Raw genomic sequence first — 20,685 nt, forward strand, 5'->3', positions numbered from 1 at the left:
CAAAAATAAAGGGAATTAATAGCACCCAGGACCCCCATGCACACTGCCTAGCCTTGCACCCTGGGGAGGTCACTTTAGTGCTGCTAGCACAGCAGTTTGACTTCACCCCAGAGGTGCACTCCATTGTCTCTCAAGACAGATGTATGCTAACAATATTTATTTATATGAAAGGATCAAAAACATATTTCTGATGAAGATGTTCACAAGCTGTTATCACATCAACAAATCTTAGGCTTCTTAAGCAGAGGTGCAATTTTCAGATTTTGAGGGCTGTGTGTGGGCCTATATAGATATAGGCACTTTTGAATCAGAATGACAAGACTTGTGACGCAGTCCAGTGCTGTTGATGTGTTTGAGGGTTTTTTTAAAGGGGGGTGGTGGCAGTGCAGAATGCTCTTGAGGGAGGGATGGCACATTGACTGTAGCTGCAATGTGGGAGAAGTGGTGATTAACAGCTTTCCCACCTAGAGGGGATTTGAGGGATGGGGATGTTCTTGTTGGTAGAAACACTTGATATGAGAATAGTCATATTAAAGGCTCAAGTCTATTTTGCCAACCCTCTACCCCCAAAAGAGAAAAAGGGTGGCTGTTTGACCTGAGCTGATAGCACTACTGTAGATATTATGAGGTACAAATCAATAACCACCACAAAATATGCTCTTAGAACGCTACGTTTGCTTCTTGAATTTATCCAAGCATGGCCAACTGAGCCTTGGCTGCTGTTAATCTTAAATCTTCCACCCTATCCCTGCCATCTGAAATACCACACCTGTTCTGAATTTGGTCTTGCCAAATAAGTTGAAGGAGGAAAGACCTATAGTAGCTTGATAACAGCTGTGGGAGATGGCCAGCTTTCCTTTCAATAGGCAGCATCAACACGAGGTCACAATGGCCTACTCTCTACTTCAGGAGGGCAGCATCAGTATGTCAACACAATGGACCAGTCTCTTGTTGAAGAAGGTGGCAGCAGCAGGGGGCAACATGACTTCTCCCACATAGAGGGAGCAGAAGCAGTGTGGCCACTCTTTTTTTCACTGATGTGAGCCTTACAGGGTTTGGACAAAGTGACCATTAGTATCTTACTGAAATGGACAAAGACAAGCAACAGAAGCAGCAAGGCATCGCCAAGGGTAAGTCCTGTATCATGAATCTTTTAGAGTGTCAAGAAGCATATATATATATATATATATATATATATATATATATATATATATATAATCTTCCATTTGACAATATATAATCACATCATTATTATTCACTTTGCCTCTCTGGCTCTTTAGAGCCTATTGACTTCCTTCCCTCCTGCCTCATGGCTTTCAAAATTAACCTTTATATTAAAGGAATTTGTACGTTTTCCAATTCTAATTAAACTCATTACAAAATTCCTCAAAAGTAAAATATAAAAAAGGAGAAAGTTTCTTATTTCAAGTCTTCAGACAACCCTACTAGTGATGTTAATTGCTTACAATGCTCTTTCAAATATCATATAATTTTAGTCCAGTCTTTTTGGAATACTTGATCATGCTGGTTCTGGATTTTTCCTGTCAGCTTCACCAGTTCTGCAAAGTCCATCATTTTCATCTGCCACTCTTCTTTCATTGGTGCTTGTGTCAAGAAACATATAGACACTAACCTATTTTGCATATGTGGATCTGCTCAGATCGCTCTTTGTCTTGCACACCCACACCCCATCTGAAATACCCGAAACACCACATCTGGTCTTGGACTGAATGTAGAATTGCCAGTCTAAGGTAAACTGAAAGGTCAAAGGCTTACTGTTACAAAATGGCTTTACAATACTCAAAACCTGAATTCTTTGCATGGTCTAGGGTTGGCACTGGAAAGTGGGGTGCTTGTACCTAAACAGCTATGTGGTAATAATAATAATAATAATAATAATAATAATAATAATAAAATTCTATACTGATTTATACTTTTAAGGGGGGAAATCTCAAAGCAGTACATCAGGTTAAACTTTTTCTAGTATGGAAAGACAATTGCGAGAAAACCTTCACCTGTTGCCATGCTGCCTGTCAGACATTTTATGTGTGTTGGCCACTGGTTTCCTTTTGTGCTCTCTGCCCTACATGTAAAAAAGCACAGAAATTTTCATATTACATGAAGGATATGCAAGTTATATGCAGACTTGTCTTCTTCTGTGATGGAAAGAAACATACAGTTTCCTGGGCCCAGAACAACGGCTCTTTCACTTCAGTTTGTTTTTGTGATGTTGCCTGTTGCCTCACAAAGACACTTCTCAAATGGCTGGAAGCTGCTAGAGTTTCTTTGTTTTCTAATATCCCCCCCCCCCCGCTAGCTGTTAAATTTTATGTGGGTTCCAAGAGCTGACTGAAAGGTCAGTTGGTATAATCTATAATTTAAAGTCATAAAATTGGTTATCATTCTTTCAGTTTCATGACCTTAACCACCAAGGCCTCCCCCCTAGGTTACAACTGGCATTTCCAGCCTAGTAGAACAGCATTTTACGAAGATAGAGAAGGACACGCTCCCAAATAGAGAATATTTGATCATGGAAATCTATTCTGTGGATTTTGACATTTAATCTCCTTTATTGTTTTATAGACAATGTCATTTAATTATGTTGTTGGATTTCCTTGTGATAGTTTTTGATGAAAAATGCTGTTTTCAGGCCCCCAGACAGAGCATTTCCCTGAACAGTCCAAATTTCATGCTTTTCTCTGAGTCATGTTTCTTCTGAACAGGCTGCTTAAACTTAAACCCAATAAATGGATCCAGCAGTGATTCAGGTAAAGGAAAAGAAAAACACCAATAGGCAATGAAACATTTCTCTTCCCGTAGGCAATGTTTGGGAATCATAGCTCCTGGAGGTGGAGGGACCCCCACCCTATTATATAAAGGAGGGGAAAAACAAATTCACATGAAAAAAGGAATATGTGGCCAGAGCAGCGACCTCCTTTGAAGCCATTGCACAAGGAGTCATTGCCAAAAGCAGCAGGTGGGTTGTTGAAAATCATGTGTGTGATACCCTCAAAGTGTACTGCCCAGAATCACATTTCTCCTGTGGTAGTATTCTGCATAACTATGTTATGCTATATCTCTGAAGCACACCGAGAAAGAGTAAAATAATACAGGTGGTTCCCATTTTTCACAGCAGGTTGCTCTGGCAGCAAAGAAGTAAACAAGTTGCTAGTCTTCTGTGAGTTAACAGTATGTTACTCAACACTCATATTGATTATCAGGTGATGTCATCTACACACTATTACATAACATCATTAAAGATTGAACTCTTGAAACTTTAAATATAAAGGGGCAAGACAGTAAATATTCAAGAGAGCCTGAGATTAAATTTCGCTGACCTTTGGATGCTTGGAAGATGTCCATTGAAATAAACAGACACATATACATACACAGAGTAAACATTATAATTCGTGATCCAAATCCAAATATAATAATGTATAGCACGCCCATAGCCCTAATTATTAGTCAAACCAGTGTTCCCCAACCAGGTGCCCTCCATATATTTTGGACCACAACTCCCATCAGCCCCAGGCAGCATGGCATGCTAGTTAAACCTGATGGAAACTGTACTCCAAAACATCTAGGGGGCACCAGGTTGGGGAAGGTTGAGTCATACAATGTGCATTCCTATTCAAACTATATAAAACAGGAGATCCTGCTACTCTTAAATATCTGGTTTCAAAGTTAGGAAGAACACAGAAGTGGTTGATTATTAAAGGGGTGTCTCTCAACTGAGAGCCCTTACTTGTTTGTTACAGCCTCCCACCCCCAGTCATGTGGAGTTTTTTTTGGTTTTTTTGCTTGTTTCTTAAGGTCAAATACGGACTTTGAAATAAATGTTAGTATATAACATTACTGAATATAACATGTACTGCAGCAGTAATTCTGGGAACCATAGCCTGGGTACTATATCAGAGGAAGCCTTGCTGCGATGTACTGAGGGCAACAGATGTTGTGTGGGATGGAAGTGGAGAAGAATGTGGAGCTGGCCTCATCTTTTTGCCAGGGATGGCACATAATATTAAAGCAGCAGGGATCTATTGCCAGTCCTGGGGTGCTTCCACACGGCAGTTTATTGTGGAGCTTGAGTAACTCATGCATGCCAATTTATTGCAGCATCTGCACAGCATCACCTCCATCAAAACACCACTCTCACCCCCCTAAATTTCATCCAGATTTAACATTTCCACAGGTTTTTCTTTTTTTGACATATTGGATTTTCCATGAAAATGGTAAATCCAGACTAAATGGGAGGGACCCCCTGACAGTAGTTCTGTAGATTTTAATTGGATAACCTTAGTTGTATCCTTTGCTTCCAGTATACCTTATTCTCATCTTCCAATTCAAGCCCCTTCTCCTTAGTTCCATACATGCTGACACAGGGAAGCTCCATAGCGCTGGGGCAAGGTATATGTCTTGTATGCAGAAGGTCCTAGGTTCAACCCATGGCATTTCCAGGTTGGGTTGGGAGAGAGAGTCTTGCCTGAAACCCCAGAGAAGCCACTGCCAGTCAATGTAGACAATACTGAGCTAGATGGACCAAGAGTCTGACTCAGTAAGAGGCAGCTTTCCTATTACTATTTGCTCAACAGAGGGCAATCACAAGGTTCTTGTTGTTGTTTAGTCGTTTAGTCGTGTCCGACTCTTCGTGACTCCATGGACCAGAGAATGCCAGGCACTCCAGTCTTCCACTGCCTCCTGCAGTTTGGTCAAACTCATGCTGGTAGCTTTGAGAACACTGTCCAACCATCTCGTCCTCTGTCGTCACCTTCTCCTTGTGCCCTCCATCTTTTCCAACATCAGGGTCTTTTCCAGGGAGTCGAGTCTTCTCATGAGGTAGCCAAAGTACTGGAGCCTCAGCTTCACTATCTGTCCTTCCAGTGAACACTCAGGGCTGATTTCCTTCAGAATGGATACATTTGATCTTCTTGCAGTCCATGGGACTCTCAAAAGTCTCCTCCAGCACCATAATTCAAAAGCATCAGCCTTCTTTATGGTCCAGTTCTCACTTTCCACAAGGTTCTAGTCCTCCTTAAATATAATCTAAGGAGGGCTCATATTTTTCTAAGGCCTTAAAATATGCATGCTTTTTTTATATGCATGCATATTTATACTTGTTTACAGGATACTTTGCTTTAGAAATACAGAATAACACCATATATATATATATATATATATATATATATATATATATATGAGAGAAAAGAGTTTCTTCTCTGCCTTGACTTTTCCTAGTGTCAGTCAGGGAGAGCTGGGGGAAAGGGTGTACTTTTAAGCTTCAGCCTTTCAGAGTTTAAAGAAATAATGGCGGAGGATTTCCCTGAAGCTGTTAATTCCCTTGTCGGCATGGAGATTGAAAATGGTTAACTGATAATTAATATGTCTCATTACCTTTTAATTAAAAAGTTAGCTGCCATGGGTAAGTGCCACGGATTTTTTTCCTGACAAGGAGTTTTCTGCAGGAAGCACTACTACACCAAAAGGACGTTGCAAAGCAGCGAACCCTGGTCTGTGGCCACAATCCAAAGAGCCATCAAACATGTTCCATCAACCCAAGGGATGCACAACACGATCCATACTGAATCTGCAGCCCTGGTGTTCATACCAAGTCAGGGTTGAAGGTGTGTGTGCACGCAGGAGAGGCAAATCGCTATGTCAACCTGGAGACTTGAGTTTCAGAGTGAGTCTCACCTTCCCCCAATTCTATATGATAGTTCTTTTCTTTTTTTAATCCAAAAATACCAGTTTCTATCTGGCCCTCAGGAATCTCCTCAGGTCACACACCTCTCTTTCCAGTCCTGCCCATGCTCTTCTTGAGTGTATTTCCCTGGCTCAAATGTGCCCTTGAAGTGTGATATAGACTCTGGCTTGCTTGGATGCAGACTGGAAAGAGGCATGTATGCATAGATAGCTCTCACTTTTGTATAGCTGGAATATAGCCTAGGTAGAAAGGTAAGAGGTATACCTGTTGTTCCATCCACTCTTGCCTCTGGCCTTGCCCACCACTGCCATGTGCCCATCAGAAGGCTTCCTGCGAGGAAATGTGGCTGTGTACAGAGCATACATTTAAAGTACACTTCCCCAAAGATTCTGGGAACTGTAGTTGACCCCTCTCAGAGCTACAATTCTCAGCACCCTTAACAAACCACAGTTCCCAGGATTCTTTGGGGGAAGTCATGTGCTTTAAATGTATGACGTGCATTTAGCCTATTGCTTTTTGGCGTTCCCCACTGCTACTATACACATACCTAGTACTAAGCCCCATGGAATTCAGAGGAACCTCTGAGTAGATATATACAGTGGTACATCTAGTTACAAACTTAATTCGTCCGTTCTTAACCTGAAACTGTTCTTAACTAGAGGCGTGCTTTTGCTAATGGGGCTTCTTGCTGCCGCTGCACTGCCAGCACACAATTTCCATTCTCATCCTGGGGCAAAGTTCTCAACTCGGGGTAACTCTTCCAGGTTAGCGGAGTTTGTAACCTGAAGCATTTGTAACCTGAGGCATTTGTAACACGAGGTACCACTGTAAATGATTCCATTGTCAGACTTACATAGGAAATATTTCTGAGACTGTATTCCTATGCATGTTTGTCTGTGTGTAAGCCCAATTGAATTTAGTGGATCTTATTTGCAAGTAAGAGGCAGAGTGGCCAAGTGGAGTTTGCATTTAAGCCGTTTCTGCTCCCGAAACTGTATTTTTATTTCTGAATCATTAAATTTTACTCAAGCAAATTAACAGATAAATGTGGCTGCCCAATTACTTTGCTAAATCCCTTACTTTCAAGGAACAAATTAAAGCCTGTAATTACAACATACACAGTATAATTAAGGCTGTTTTTGAAAAATATATCTATGCTAACCCCCATCCCATCCCATCCTCCTCCTTTTCCTGGAGTCTAATTTTCTCAAATCCCTCTCACTCTCTCTGAAATTTTCATATTTTTTTTCTCCCCTCCCCTCAATTTAGAATTATGTTTAAGACTGAGCTAGTTTTTATGACTGGGCAGGAAAATGCAATAGCAGACCATTCAATTATTTCCTCTCTGCACATATAATTTGCACAAAAAATGCGGTCACTTTGATTAGCTTATTTTCTGTCCAGATTTCATGCATCATGAAAAAACCATTGTACCTGGGAAAACTTAAATTTGCAGAAGCAATTTGGGCACGCTGCTTGTTCTCTTAATAAATACAGCATGCATCTTTGTATCTAGTTTTGCTTAAAAGAATTACAGTCATGGAGGGTATTTCCTAAGGCCTCTCTCTCTCTCTCTCTCTCTCTCTCTCTGTGTGTGTGTGTGTGTGTGTGTGTTTAGGAAATGCCTAGCTACCTATTTAGCAGGAGTGGTGCATGTGATTCTTGATGTAATCAAGTGCTTTGCCAATAATGAACTGAACTACCAATCATGTGCCCTGATGGGGGATGGGTGTGCTCCAGACATTTCCTAACGTATTACTGATTTTGTATAAGCAGGTGTTTTTAATATTCACAGTTCCGTTTGAAGTGGTATAGCCCAGCAAGAACTGCACCACATGACACCTCTCTTAAATGGTCAAGGAAACTGGCCCTGAACCAAACAGGATACTATTTGACTCAGTTTTCATATCATCAATTCAATTAATGCGCTTTTCCATTTCCAATAATGCTTTAATTTATACTCTGTCAACTTCCAATTATAGACTACTTACTGACTTGTGTACAATTTAATTGCCTTTATATCTACGGGAGAGTTGGAATTAACATTTAAATGACTGTCTAATTTAACATTGTCATTCAGGAGAGTTAATCAGTCTGCACAACATCTTTAACAATCCAGAAGTATATGTTTTTATTACAGTCTTACATAAAATTTGTGGGCAATTTGTAAACCTGCTTAACAGTAGTGTTATTCTTCTAAAAGTAATATTTTCCCTCCTTAACTAATTTGTAGAAATATATATATATCTATATATCTATATCATCTCTCTCTCTCTATATATATACATCACTATGTAGCACTGTCAACATGAATGAGACTTTGAAGAGTAAAAGAAAAATATTACAGTCTAGAATTTGACAAAGAGAGAGGAAGCACAGTGGATGACTAACTAAAGTTTTATGTCAAAGGCTTCACAATTAGGTGGTTTTGAAGGCAGATTTGGAGGAAGAGAAATATGGGGTATCATGCAGGTGTTCTATGTGGCAGGTGGCGTTTGGTCTAAACCACTGAGCCTCTTAGGCTTGCCAATCGGAAGGTCAGGGTTCGAATCTGCCTAACGGCATGTGCTCCCATTGCTTTGTTCCAGCTACTGCCAATCTAGCAGTTCGAAAGCATACCAGTGCAAATAGATAAAATAGGTACTGCTGAGGCAGGAAGGTAAATGGCGTTTCTGTGCACTCTGGTTTCCGTCACGGCCAAAAGCAGTTTAGTCATGTTATCACATGACCCAGAAAGCTGTCTGTGGACAAACGCTGGCTCCCTCAGCCTGAAGTGAGATGAGCACCACACCCCATAGCCAACTTTGACTGGACTTAACTGTCCAGGGGTCCTTTACTTTTACCTTTTACCTCTGTGGTGGAGTGCCTGGGGAAAGAGCCTGGGGAAACGGATGCTCTGGCCCCAATATCTACAATGCTAACTCAACATCATCTTGGCCTGGTATCCATGGAATGAATGGTGCCATGTTCTCAGAATGCGAATGGTTTTGAGTGGCATGGCTATTCCACTGTGATCTACCTCTCAGTTGTTCTTTTTGCATCTGGTAATTTGTGTATCGTGTCTTTTAAATAGATGTTGATGTTTTGGTTGTTTCTAATTCTTAATTTCTTGTAATTGAGGGGGGTGTAATTATCTTGTAGTATGTGAAACGCACTCTTGAATTTCTTACTTTGTTTTTAATTAGATTTTGAATTGCTGTAGGGAAACAAATGTGATTTTGGTTGTGTTTTTTGACATTTCTCTGGATGGTAAACCACAATGAGTAGTGCAGTAATACAAAAAGGCACTATAAAAATGAAAAATGAAATGAGTCCCTTCCAGGGATAAGGGACAGCAAGGGAGAAAAGACTGAATAATTAAAAACAGCACAATTCTAACCATATGTGAATATGGGACATTTCTTGGAGTTTAGCAATGTAAATAAAACTATATATGACAAAAACACCACAAGCGTCAACAGACCTCATTCCAAGGAAGCAGAACTTGGGTGCACACTGTGGCTCTAAGTTCTCACAACTCAGCAAACTGAGGCATGTGTAACAATACTTAATGGAAATAAGCCTCACTGGAGTTACACAATTTCTTACTTTGTAAACATGGACAGTCTAAGGCAGTGTTTCTCAACCTTGGGTCCCCAGATGTTGTTGGACTACAACTCCCGCCATCCCTGAACTCTGGCCTTTCTAGCTAGGGATGATGGGAGTTGTAGGCCAAAAACATCTGGGGACCCAAGGTTGAGAAAGGCTGGTCTAAGGTACTGAGACATTATCTGGTCCAGTTGGTTTAATATTGTGCCCTTCTCTTTTACAGAGGAGATGCAGTGATGGAGAAAGCAACACTTGTTAGATTTCTGCAGCAAAACAAAGCCTCTGTTTTGAGTCCCATTAGTGCAATGAAGCTCCCCCCCTCATGTCCCCCAATTTGGCTTCTGTGGCTCTGGAGAACCCTCAGAACAGCCTGTGGGGGAGGAGAAGGGAGATAGTTCTTGTCTGGAAGGTAGAAATGCTTACATGGATGGAACAATAGTAAAAGCACAATGTTGAATTCTTCCCTAACAGTGCAAACTGTTTACTTGGAAGTAAGTCCCTAGAATATTTAAGAAGGCTTATCCTGGCATTCCCCTGCATTCAAAGACAGGAGCTGGAGAATTGAGTGGATGAGACTAATAGTGGGTCCATGGGTCAAGAAGGCGGTTTCTGCATATGCTGTAGAGGGAAGTGAGGGGCAGATGGGGCTTGTCAACCTGGGAAGGTAGTCCATCCAGGAGAAGGAAAACTCTGATCCTAAACCTCCACTGCCTTGCAGAATATCTTTGGGAGAAGAAAAGGATAAGGAGTAAACCCTACACAAATCTGGACTGGAGTCCCCAAAATGGTTGGACGGCATCTAGTATGCCTCCTCCTAGCAACCACTGCAGCCTAGCCAGTGCCAAGTGTTTTCATTTGGACAGCATCAGCAAGGCTGAGAGTAGGGTCTTGTCATCTGGGCAGCCCAGGACCTCCACACACACACTGCTCAGGCTTGTGCCTCGGGGAGGTCACTTCAGTGCTGCTAATCTGGTGGTTTGACTTCACCCCCAGAGGCACACTGCATTTTATCTTGAGTTAGAGTTAGGCAGATGCCAACAACACCCTCTAGTACATCCTCTATGGGACTTTTGGCCTTCCAGATGTTGTCATTGACAATGCTTTATGGGGCTGATGGAAGTTGTGGTTTAGCAATATCTGGAGGGCCAAAGGTTCCCCACACCTGCTATAGAATAAGAGTGACTGAGTGACTGCCCCTATTGTTGGAGTACAATTCCCATCACCCCTGACCATTCACTGTGCTTGCTAGGGCTGATGGGAGCTGGAGCCCAATATCTGGAGGAACTCCATTGCCTATCCTTGCTCTAGCAAATGTGTTGAGTATTTTATCCTCATTGCATTTGGTATCACAGTTATGGAGAGTGATAATCTGTGGTTACAAGCATACATGTGTGCCAAGAGAATGTCAACCTGCAAATCTCATTATTTTTTTCTCTGTAGGAACTAGGGACCCAATTGACCTCAACATACTATTGAAAACAGTCTGGATTAAAAAAGACTAGCACTCTCTTCAAGCCCCGGCAGGCCCTAAGATATTATCCTTCCTATCAATAATAAGCTAATGCCCCACAAAGCTATTATGGGCTCATTTCAGAACTTTCCTTGGCTGTTTCTGGTAACTAGGGCAACTGGCTGTACAGGTGGAAGAACACAAAGCATTACCACTGAATTTTTTAACAATTCCTAGAAAACGTTCTCCTCACTTTCTGCAAAACATCAGTGAAAGGGGGTTGGATAAGTATTGCATGCTGGCCAACAACTACACAACAGTCTCAAACACATGAGCCCAGCTAGGGCCTCAGCTGGTAAGCTCTGATTTCAAATGGCATTTGCTTGTTTGGATCAATGAAACATCTGCCCCTGTTTTTAACTAGTAGCTATGATGATGACAGGATAGTGCTATCCTGTTGCAATTGATGGAATGGGCATTAGGGAACTAGTTTCTACTCAATCCATAGCTCCAAACATGACTCTAAATTTGGGTGGGATTCTCATATCTACCCAGGTTTTCACGTCATAAGAGCCTTGTTCTCATAGGGGCCAGCTAGGTGCTGATGGGAAGCTCATGAGCAGGATGACCTGAGTGCAGCAGGGCTCCTCCCATTTCTGATTCCTAGCAACTGGCGTTCATTCAGTGCAGTGCGCAACTAAGAAGTGCAACTAACCAGGCACAAACTGGGCAGTTAGAGGGCCAAGAATGAGCATGGCATGTGTGTGTGTGTAAAAGTAAGCACTCCTTCTGATAGAGAGAGGAGCCTTGTCAATTTTGTTCATACACAATGATGAGATAACGTTCTTTAAAAAGTTCATAATTACTCAAAGATTGAACACACATTTAGCTCTCAGTACATCATGCTAAGATTCACAAATTAGGTTGGTTTTAATTTAAAGAGTGTTCAGAGTGATCGGGGGGGGGGGCGGGGGGCAGGGAGAGATATCCGTTCCAGCTATTAAATCATTTTCACTTTGACCCAAGTCAATAGTGGCCATGTCCAATTACCTCCATGATGCTGAAGCTCTAAACTGCTCTCTCAGCGAAACATCTGTTTCTCATTATAGGACCTTGCCAGGAAGATAGTGAAGCTCTGGAGTGCAAAATGTCCTTGTTCTGGTAGCAGTGCTATAGAGTGATTTTGGATAGGGTGGCAAACCAGAGGGCAAAGTGGTGAAGAGGGGAAGAGTATGGAAAGCATAGAAATGGGCTCAGGACAGACATGACACCTGAGATTTAGGGGAATGGAAGGAAGTTCATGGGATGAAGGTTTTCCCAGCCCACTCCTCCTCACTCCTGCAGTTGCCCACATCTCTTGTGAGGGCTGGAGGTGGGTCACTGTGCTATTTGTTTTCTGGGACCCACCTCTTTATACTCCTCTATTCCACATGGGTCACATCCACACCATACATGTGACCACTTTAACAGCCAGGGAGAGACCTGGGAACTGTAGTTTGCTAAGGGTGATGGGAATTGTAGCTCTGTGATGTCAGCACCCTTAGCTGGGTACAGTGTGCGGGATTGTTCACGACTCTCCATGTGGTCTAATAGAGATTTAAATGCATGGATGTGGCATTGGAGCCATTTTCTGTGTGCTGCAGTTGTATTGATTTTCTTTTATTTTTATTATTGTAGATTCTGCAGCCGTAAGCCGCCCTGGGACCTTAGGTGAAGGCCAGGTAAGAAACCTTATAAACTAGTAACAATACAAGCAGCACTTGGAAGAAACCCAAGGCAGACAGCCCACCTGAATCATGGTGGGGAAAGGCAAGACCAAGACTCCGTAAGTTCTTTTGTGTGACCCCCTCTTGGCCCCACCCTGGCATCACTGCACTAGCCCCAACCCCAGTGTCCATTCATGGAACATTGATGCCTGCCAAGGGGCATGAGCAGGTGAATGCACAAAGGCAACACGTGCAATTTGGGCTTTATGCACTATGCCTCTGTATTGTAGGACCAGAGACTCTCAGGTCTGCCTCTCCCCACATGATCCAACCCGGACTCTCCATTTATCATCTGAGACCTTTCTCCATGAGAGGTCTGGATGGTGGCAACATGAGAACAGGGCCTTTTTTGCAGGGGCTCCCTGTTTGTGGAATGTTCTCTCTAGGAAGGTTTGTCTGGCGCCTTCGTTACATATCTTTAGGTGCCAGGCAAAAACATGCCTCTTCAACCAGACCTTTTGCTGATTAATATTCTGCAGCCTTTTAAAGGTGTTTGTGGGTGCCTATTGTTTTGTTGCTTCTGGTTTAACTATTTATTTGTGCTTTTAGCTTGTCTTTTTATCTCGCGAGCTGTCCTGAGATCTTTTGATGATGAGTGGTAATATATATAAATCTAGACATAAATTTAAAAATAAAAAACATGGCTGGGGTTTTAAGGCTAGGGCAGGCAGTGCAGTGGTAGGTCCTGAAAGCTGTCTGAAGATATCACATCCCTGTGTTTGGCTGCAAGTTCCTTACATGTTAACCAATCTCATCTTTTTAGTTGATTTTGTGCTTTGAAAGGTGTCTGGTCCCCTTTTTACTGCTCTGGAGTGTGCACTCTTACCAGACTTCTCTTTTAAAAAAAGAACAGTGCAGCAAGGCTGCCTCCCCCTGTAATGTAGCTGCAGACAAGCTACAGCAGAAGTCATTTCAGTGTAAAGTGCAGGGGTGAGAGGAGAGTATCACCTGAAGGATTTCTGCAGGGGTTAAAGGCATTGAAGGTTCTACTAAGAAAAGGGGAGTGATTTTTGGTTGGTGACCTGGATGCTCATTCGCTGCCATGACCTTTAGGCTTGTTATTATTTTTATTTGTGTCACCATCAGGAAGAAGAGCTCCGTCACGCAGCGCATTCACCCACCCCTCTTTTTTCCCTTGCCTTTTGTGGCAACCTTTTCTTTTTCTCTTTATAAACATGGCTTTTCCAAGAAGAACTTTGAAGGGGTGGCACTGTGGTCTAAACCACTGAGCCTAGGACTTGCTGATCAGAAGATTGGCAGTTTGAATCCCCACGACGGGGTGAGCTCCCGTTGTTCAGTCCCAGCTCCTGCCCACCTAGCAGTTCGAAAGTACGTCAAAGTGCAAGTAGATAAATAGGTACCGCTCCAGCGGGAAGGTAAATGGCGTTTCCATGCGCTGCTCTGGTTCGCCAGAAGCAGCTTAGTCATGCTGGCCACATGACCCGGAAGCTGTCTGCGGACAAACGCCGGCTTCCTTGGCCTATAGAGCAAGATGAGCGCCGCAACCCCAGAGTCGTCTGTGACTGGACCTAACAGTCAGGGGTACCTTTACCTTTTTTCTTTCTTTATAAACATGGCTTTTCCAAGTAGAACTTCTCTGCCTTTACCCATTCTCACCATTAGGTGGCTCCTCGTGTCCTCAAATGCCTGCTGAAAGCTGGTTGAGCAGGTGAATGCTTCTTATTGGTTTAGTAGAGCCATGATGCCACTGGGCAGCCCCTTTTAAGAGAAAAGCTAGAAACAGTGTGTGAAGAGCTTGGAACAGTAGCCTTGTTCTGAGGAAGTGGAAAATCTGTGAACTGTCATTTCCAAACAATCATGAGTGAGGTGAGTGGACAAAATGCTTTTAATACGGAGGGTAGCAGGTAGAAGAGAACAGGAGGATGAATAGAAGAGAACGATGCAGATTCTTTTGAATCAGACAGAAGGCTAAATAGAAAAAAGAGGATTCAAACTGTAGAATGTTTTAAGTTTCAAAAAGGCTGGCATCCATCAGAGAGTTTAACAACGGCTAGATTAAGGTTTCCTAGGGAGATGTAAGACATCATTAGCAAACAGTGAACTGACCTGTTTTAGAACAATCAGGTAATCCTCACAGAGGCTGCAATCCTATATCCAGTTACCTGGCAGTAAGCCCCATTGAACTCAGTGGGACTTACTTCTGCCTAAGTCATGCATGGGGGTTGCACTGAGACAGACTTAAAAGAAATGCAACAGCCTTTCGTTACTCTCGAAAGAGTTTGCTGGCGTTTGAAGCATCGGCTTTGCACAGTTTGCTAAAATCCCAAATAGGTAGCCTTGTTTCTCATTTTCATTAGGAATGAATGTAGGAGGGCATTGTATCTTCTTGAAGCAAAGAGATTGATTTCCGTATATGTTTTGCATCCTTCAAAAGCAAGCTGATGTATGCTAAAGTTTAGACATCAAAGTGCAAAGCTGACTTTTTTTGGGGGGGGGAATCGCTTTGCTTCTCATTGCTCTCTCTCAAGTAGCTGCTTTAGCTGAACATATTTTTGTATACATAAGTAAAAATGCAGGTGGTGTGGTGCATAAAAAGGAACTTTGCGTGTGTGTGTGTGTGTGTGTGAGAGAGAGAGAGAGAGAGCGTATGTAACAAAAAGGTAAATTAAGTCAGTATGCATGTATCTGTTCCAGTGAAATTGTTTCCAGTTTCTAGATGTATAATGCATTTTTCCAAATGACATGACAGCTCCACTAATAGAGCAATAGTATTTTTGGATGCACTTTCTCATTATAAAGGAGAATTCTATTTCTGGCAGAAGAGTCAGAATTCTACCCAATTCAAGTAGGGTAGAGTTGACACTTGCACAAAGTTAAGAATCTCTTTTAGGAAGGCTATTGTGTAATATTCTGTATTTGTTAAGTTTATTAATAGTGCCTAGGATAAAGGATAAAATCAATGGGATGGAGTCAACCAGAAGGGTGTGTCTATGTGTGTTTGTGGGGAGAATAAGGAAATTGTTGTTCTTTCAATGTGGATTACCTCTCCATCCATCCAAAGAGGTGTGTTTTCCTTTTAAGAGCTTTTACAAGATAGCAGCAAGTCTTGCATTTCAGGAGAAATGCATTGCCCAAGAACCAGGAGGATTCCTCCTCCTATGATGTTTTGACCATGTGTATTGAATACATGGCTAACACACTCATTCTTCCAGAGCTTATTCACTTTCCTACTTGATGCTCACAGCTGAATAAATAAACTGGAAAAGGTCAACGTTTTAGCATGCAAATTGCATTAAGTGTCCCTTTGTCACATACCTTAAATGAACCAGCTTATCTGATGTGGCCCCATTCTTATGCAGAACTTTTCCAAAGGTTTTCCTGATTTTTTTTTTAAACAAAAGATTAAACCTAATTGCTGTTGTGCATAGCTTTATTCTCTTGGATCAGATTTAGCTCCATTCCTTTGTCACTACCTATTCATACAATCGTCATTCACACTGCTACAGTTCACATTCAGTTCCTCTCAGAGGAAATCTCCCTTCTCTCCAATTCAGTGCTTACCATGTACCAAAAATAGGAATAAGCCTGTACCAAAAATAAAAAACTCACATTATTAATCATACGTTCCCAAATCAGTGTCGAGTAGCTATTATTGAAAGTTGGACTCCCAGAGAAAGCCACATTGGAGGCTAATTTAAAGTGCTCCAAACTCTGCCAGAGCTGTCTAGTATTATTGGATCATTAATTTACAGTCCTTCAACAAGTAATAAATCTACATTCTATCATGCATGCTTACATTGTTCCTGTGATGCAGAAAATGAGGAAAGCCTGTAAACTTTTTTCAACTGCCTTAAACGAAGTATAAAAACAAATCTCTGGACAGTTTCCCCCTGCTTTCAAGATGAAAAACAATCCCAAAACAAGGGAAGTTGCATTATTATTATTTTAAATGAAGTCATGCTAAATGCTAGCAGAAAGGCAATCACTTTATCTAGCGTTTTACATCTACAGATTTTGGCCAGGGCTCCTGATAGAATAATCTGATCATTCAGTGAACTGTCTTCTGATTTGGTTCCCCCCCCCCCCTTCATCTTATTATCTGGCTGAAACCTGACATAATGTAACGGAAAAGAGCGGGTCAAATATGGCAATGAAAACAATGTCCCAAAATAGCCTTGGGTATGCAGCTAGCAGAGAATGGCCCAGAGGATGTGGTTGTTTTTGTACTAAGAACAGTTAGACTCCCAAGTAAGCTAAACATTTGGATTTCGGATGCTCTCGACCATTCAGAAACGCTGAGCCTCCAACTAGATTTACTTAATTCCATTTGATTTTTCTCATTTTCCTGCTTCCAGATGGGCATCAGCTTTGTTACCCTTTTATGGCTGTGGAAAAACAAACAGCATAGCGTATTCATTAGTTTGATCTTATCATCCGTCTCTTTTGCCCAATTTCAGTTAATTGGTGGAGCTTTCTTCTTTTTCTCTTGAAACGTCATGTTCTGATAGCATACGATTAAACACGAGAAGCACCAGGGCTTTCTAGGACCTGAGTGAGATGTTGAGTGACCAGGAAGCCGCAGAGACTTTGTTCTTCTGAATAATACTTGTGAGAAACTTGAATATCTATCATCTATCTATCTATCTATCTATCTATCATCTATCTATCATCTATCTATCTATCTATCTATCTATCTATCTATCTATCATCTATCATCTATCTATCTCTATCATCTATCTATCTCTATCTATCTATCATCTATCTATCTATCTATCTATCTATCATCTATCTATCTATCTATCTATCTATCTATCTATCTATCATCTATCATCTATCTATCTCTATCATCTATCTATCTCTATCTATCTATCATCTATCTATCTATCTATCTATCTATCTATCTATCTATCTATCTATCATCTATCTATCTATCTATCTATCTCTATCTATCTATCTATCTATCTATCTATCTATCTATCTATCTAACTATCACCTATCTATCATCTATCTCTGAAAACTTAAATCCCATGTATTCTCTTATGAGGAATGAAAGATAAATCATGCTTCCTTTTATCTCCTTCTTGACACATTGTGAGAGTCAGTAGGGTATAAGGGTGGTAATATTGGACACAGACTGGGAAGACCCGGATTCAGCTCCCTGCTCAGCAGTGAAACTCAGTGGGTGACCTTGAGCCAGACATGAAAGCCTTCAGAAGTTGCACGTTAAAGGAATGGAGAAGGAACAGACTGTGTCTGCTGTCTCTCTTGATGTTGCCTCCTCCTCCTCCCCCCACTGGCCCACCCCCAGACTTCCATTTGAAGTCTTGAAAGTCATGATCTGGAATTTTGCACATTCAGGGTTCCAAATCACGTAGCTCAGCTTTGTGTATAGACATGTAGGCAGGTAGGCATCCCTTTCAGTCTTGAGCGTGATGGTGGGGTCAGTCCTGCTTCCTCTCCATATATTTAATTTTTGCGTGGAGGCAGCCTCTGGGCACAGCTTAACTCTCGCATTAACCTAGCTTGCAGGTTTGCCAGAGACATGTGATTGGCCACTGTAGGAACTGGGTCCTCGACTAGTTGGGTCCTTGGCCAAATCCAGTAGGGCTCTTCCGATGTGCCTAAGTTCCTACCTTACAGTGCTATGTGCATAAATTGTGGGAGACAATGCACATTGCCCTAAGTTTTATTTGGGAAAAGTTAGGGCAAAAGTATTAATTTCAGGCTTTGTATTAATATAAATATATGTGAGTATAATGCAGTTAAAATGTGGGGCATCTTCTTGTGGTAACCAATGAGACGCAAGCCCTTTTCATACAGTGCTAATGTATAGGGAAACCACTGGCACAATGGAATGGGAAGCCACTGTTGACCCCAACATCACACACCTTCAAACACACTGCCCCTTCCCCTTTGGTGTCCACATTTTTTTGTAAACATACTGTGAGTTGCCTGTGACAAGTCCAATCAATTTAATAAACAATAAATAATGTGAGCAGCCCCAGTTACCTAGGATGGATGGATGGATAGATAGATAGATAGATAGATAGATAGATAGATAGATAGATAGATGGAGATGGATGTCTGGGATCTAGTGGCAACATATAGCAACCACCACCCCTTAAATACAAAACAAAAGTAACCTATGTGTCTTAAAATTAAATAAGCTGCCCATTCAATTGTATGATGCACCAGTCCCAGAAGGGATTATGGGGACTGAAATACCGGAGGAAATCACTCTAAGAGATGGTCCCTCTTTCACCCCAAAACTGCCCAGCTCTTTACAACAAAGGATGTACAGCTAGATTGAGGAGAGAGCAAGATATTTATGCAACTTGATGAGGAACGAATTCCTCAGCTGGCAAAAGGTGGGTGTGGGGGGAAGGAAGGCAAAGACAGATCACTTAATAATTTGAGCTGACATCCCTTTATTAGATGGGTGGTGCCCTGTCATTTGAAAGAGAGAGGGCAAATGATGTCTTAAATGTGTCACTTTGCCCACGCTCCCCTTCAGGACAGAGTAAGGATTCGCTGCTCTTCAGCTCTGGGCTGGTGAGACTGATGGAATGTGCTTTTAAAGATAACTATATACACATTTCCATCCCCTAATTGCATGAGTGACTACAGCACATTCCATCTTATTTACTGAAGATCTTTACTAGCAAAAACACAATGCTCGGAGATGTCCCAGGTAATCCCACTACAATGTATTTTGCATCTTTCCCACTCCCTTTAAAAAGAGGTGCAGGGGTCAAGCTAGCATTCCAATTTTAAATGGAAAATTATGGTGGGCATACATAGGAACTTATATTCAGATAGCTCGGTGTCCACAGGAGATCTCACCTTGCAGGGTGCTTTGTGGCTTTTCCCCTCTCCTTGAAAATGAGAGTAGATGTTAAGCACAGTATTCTGTACACTAACCTTAATTGAGGTAGATCCGTGCAAACACATTTTCAGTGTGATACAATTTGTAATTTCCTTTTCTCTGAAAATAGGTATTGGGAGGGCAGGTGAATTTGCACTTGAACCTAAAATGTAGAATCGTGTCCTGATTGTGTTTACCAAATTTCAATGAGATATTTGATTACTCAATCCAGTTATTTCCTCACAAACAAGCAAGCCTATAAATGGAATGTAAAGCAGGTGAGCTTATTCTCGCTTGCTCAGCTAGTTATACTCCGTAAATTTGAAATAAAACATTCAGTTTTTTTCATTGCCTGGTCATTATAACTGTTAATAAATGACTCATGGCAAAAGATTCACTATCAAAATAATATTCTCACCAAACTTAGAAAATGAGATCATTTTCATGCGCAACACCACCACAAAGTTTTTAAGTGTTAGAATGGAGAATAATGCCATTCAAATACCCAGAACCATTTAATGAAGTGTATTGGCCTCCTCTGTTTCAAACGACATCTGAATATTCCTCAGGAGCACCCATAGCACCCCTTTTTGTGTTCAATGAATATGTGAGAGGGCAGTGAGAACACATTTCCTGGGCATGCCCTTCTTGTACCGCTGTGACATCTGATCGTGCTCTCTCCAGCAGCTACATATTTGGCATTATTGCAACTCTGTACCTCTTTAACTAACTTGTATATCTGAACAACTGTGATTAGCTTAAATTCCCAGTCAGGTAGAGGAATGCTATACACATACAGAAGAATCTGCTGTACATAGGACCCCTTTCTTACTAATGCTGAATGTTTGGCCACCCAGGGCACATCAAAAGTTGCATCAAGGTGGGTAAGGCCTGGCCAGGACACAGGGTTTCCCTTCCCACCTCACATGTTCACTGAATGTGTGAGGAGTGTTGTATGAACACCAGTTTTGTCTCTGGTACAACTAAGCCAGAAAGTACCATATTTACTTGAATCTAATGCCAAATTCTGGGACGTGGGTGGCGCTGTGGGTTAAACCACAGAGCCTAAGACTTGCCAATCAGATGGTCGGCAGTTCGAATCTCCTGTTGCTTGGTCCCTGCTCCTGCCAACCTAGCAGTTCGAAAGCACATCAAAGTGCAAGTAGATAAATAGGTACCGCTCCAGCGGGAAGGTAAACGGTGTTTCCGTGCAGTGCTCTGGTTTGCCAGAAGCGGCTTAGTTATGCTGGCCACATGACCTGGAAGCTGTACGGCAGCTCCCTTAGCCAATAAAGCGAGATGAGCGCTGCAACCCCAGAGTCGTCCGTGACTGGACCTATGTTCAGGGGTCCCT

The 20,685-nt window shown here is 41.9% G+C and overlaps 1 protein-coding gene across 2 annotated transcripts in view; it reads left to right on the forward strand.

Moving 5' to 3' along the window:
• Positions 1 to 934: 934 nt before the first annotated feature.
• Positions 935 to 20,685, forward strand: part of PCP4 (Purkinje cell protein 4) — a 61,812-nt gene continuing 42,061 nt past the window's right edge. The window contains exons 1-2 of one of the 2 annotated variants that reach the window (XM_083438800.1): positions 935 to 1,130; positions 12,417 to 12,460. In XM_083438800.1, coding sequence (XP_083294926.1) covers positions 1,088 to 1,130; positions 12,417 to 12,460 — 87 coding nt within the window. In that variant the 5' untranslated portion in view covers positions 935 to 1,087. Of the gene's footprint in view, positions 1,131 to 12,416; positions 12,461 to 14,178; positions 14,333 to 20,685 lie in introns of those variants that run through there. The other variant, XM_083438801.1, reaches the window with a different exon arrangement.

The sequence above is a fragment of the Podarcis tiliguerta genome, assembly GCF_965153285.1.
Source record: "Podarcis tiliguerta genome assembly, chromosome: 4".
NCBI classification, from domain to species: Eukaryota; Metazoa; Chordata; class Lepidosauria; order Squamata; family Lacertidae; genus Podarcis; species Podarcis tiliguerta.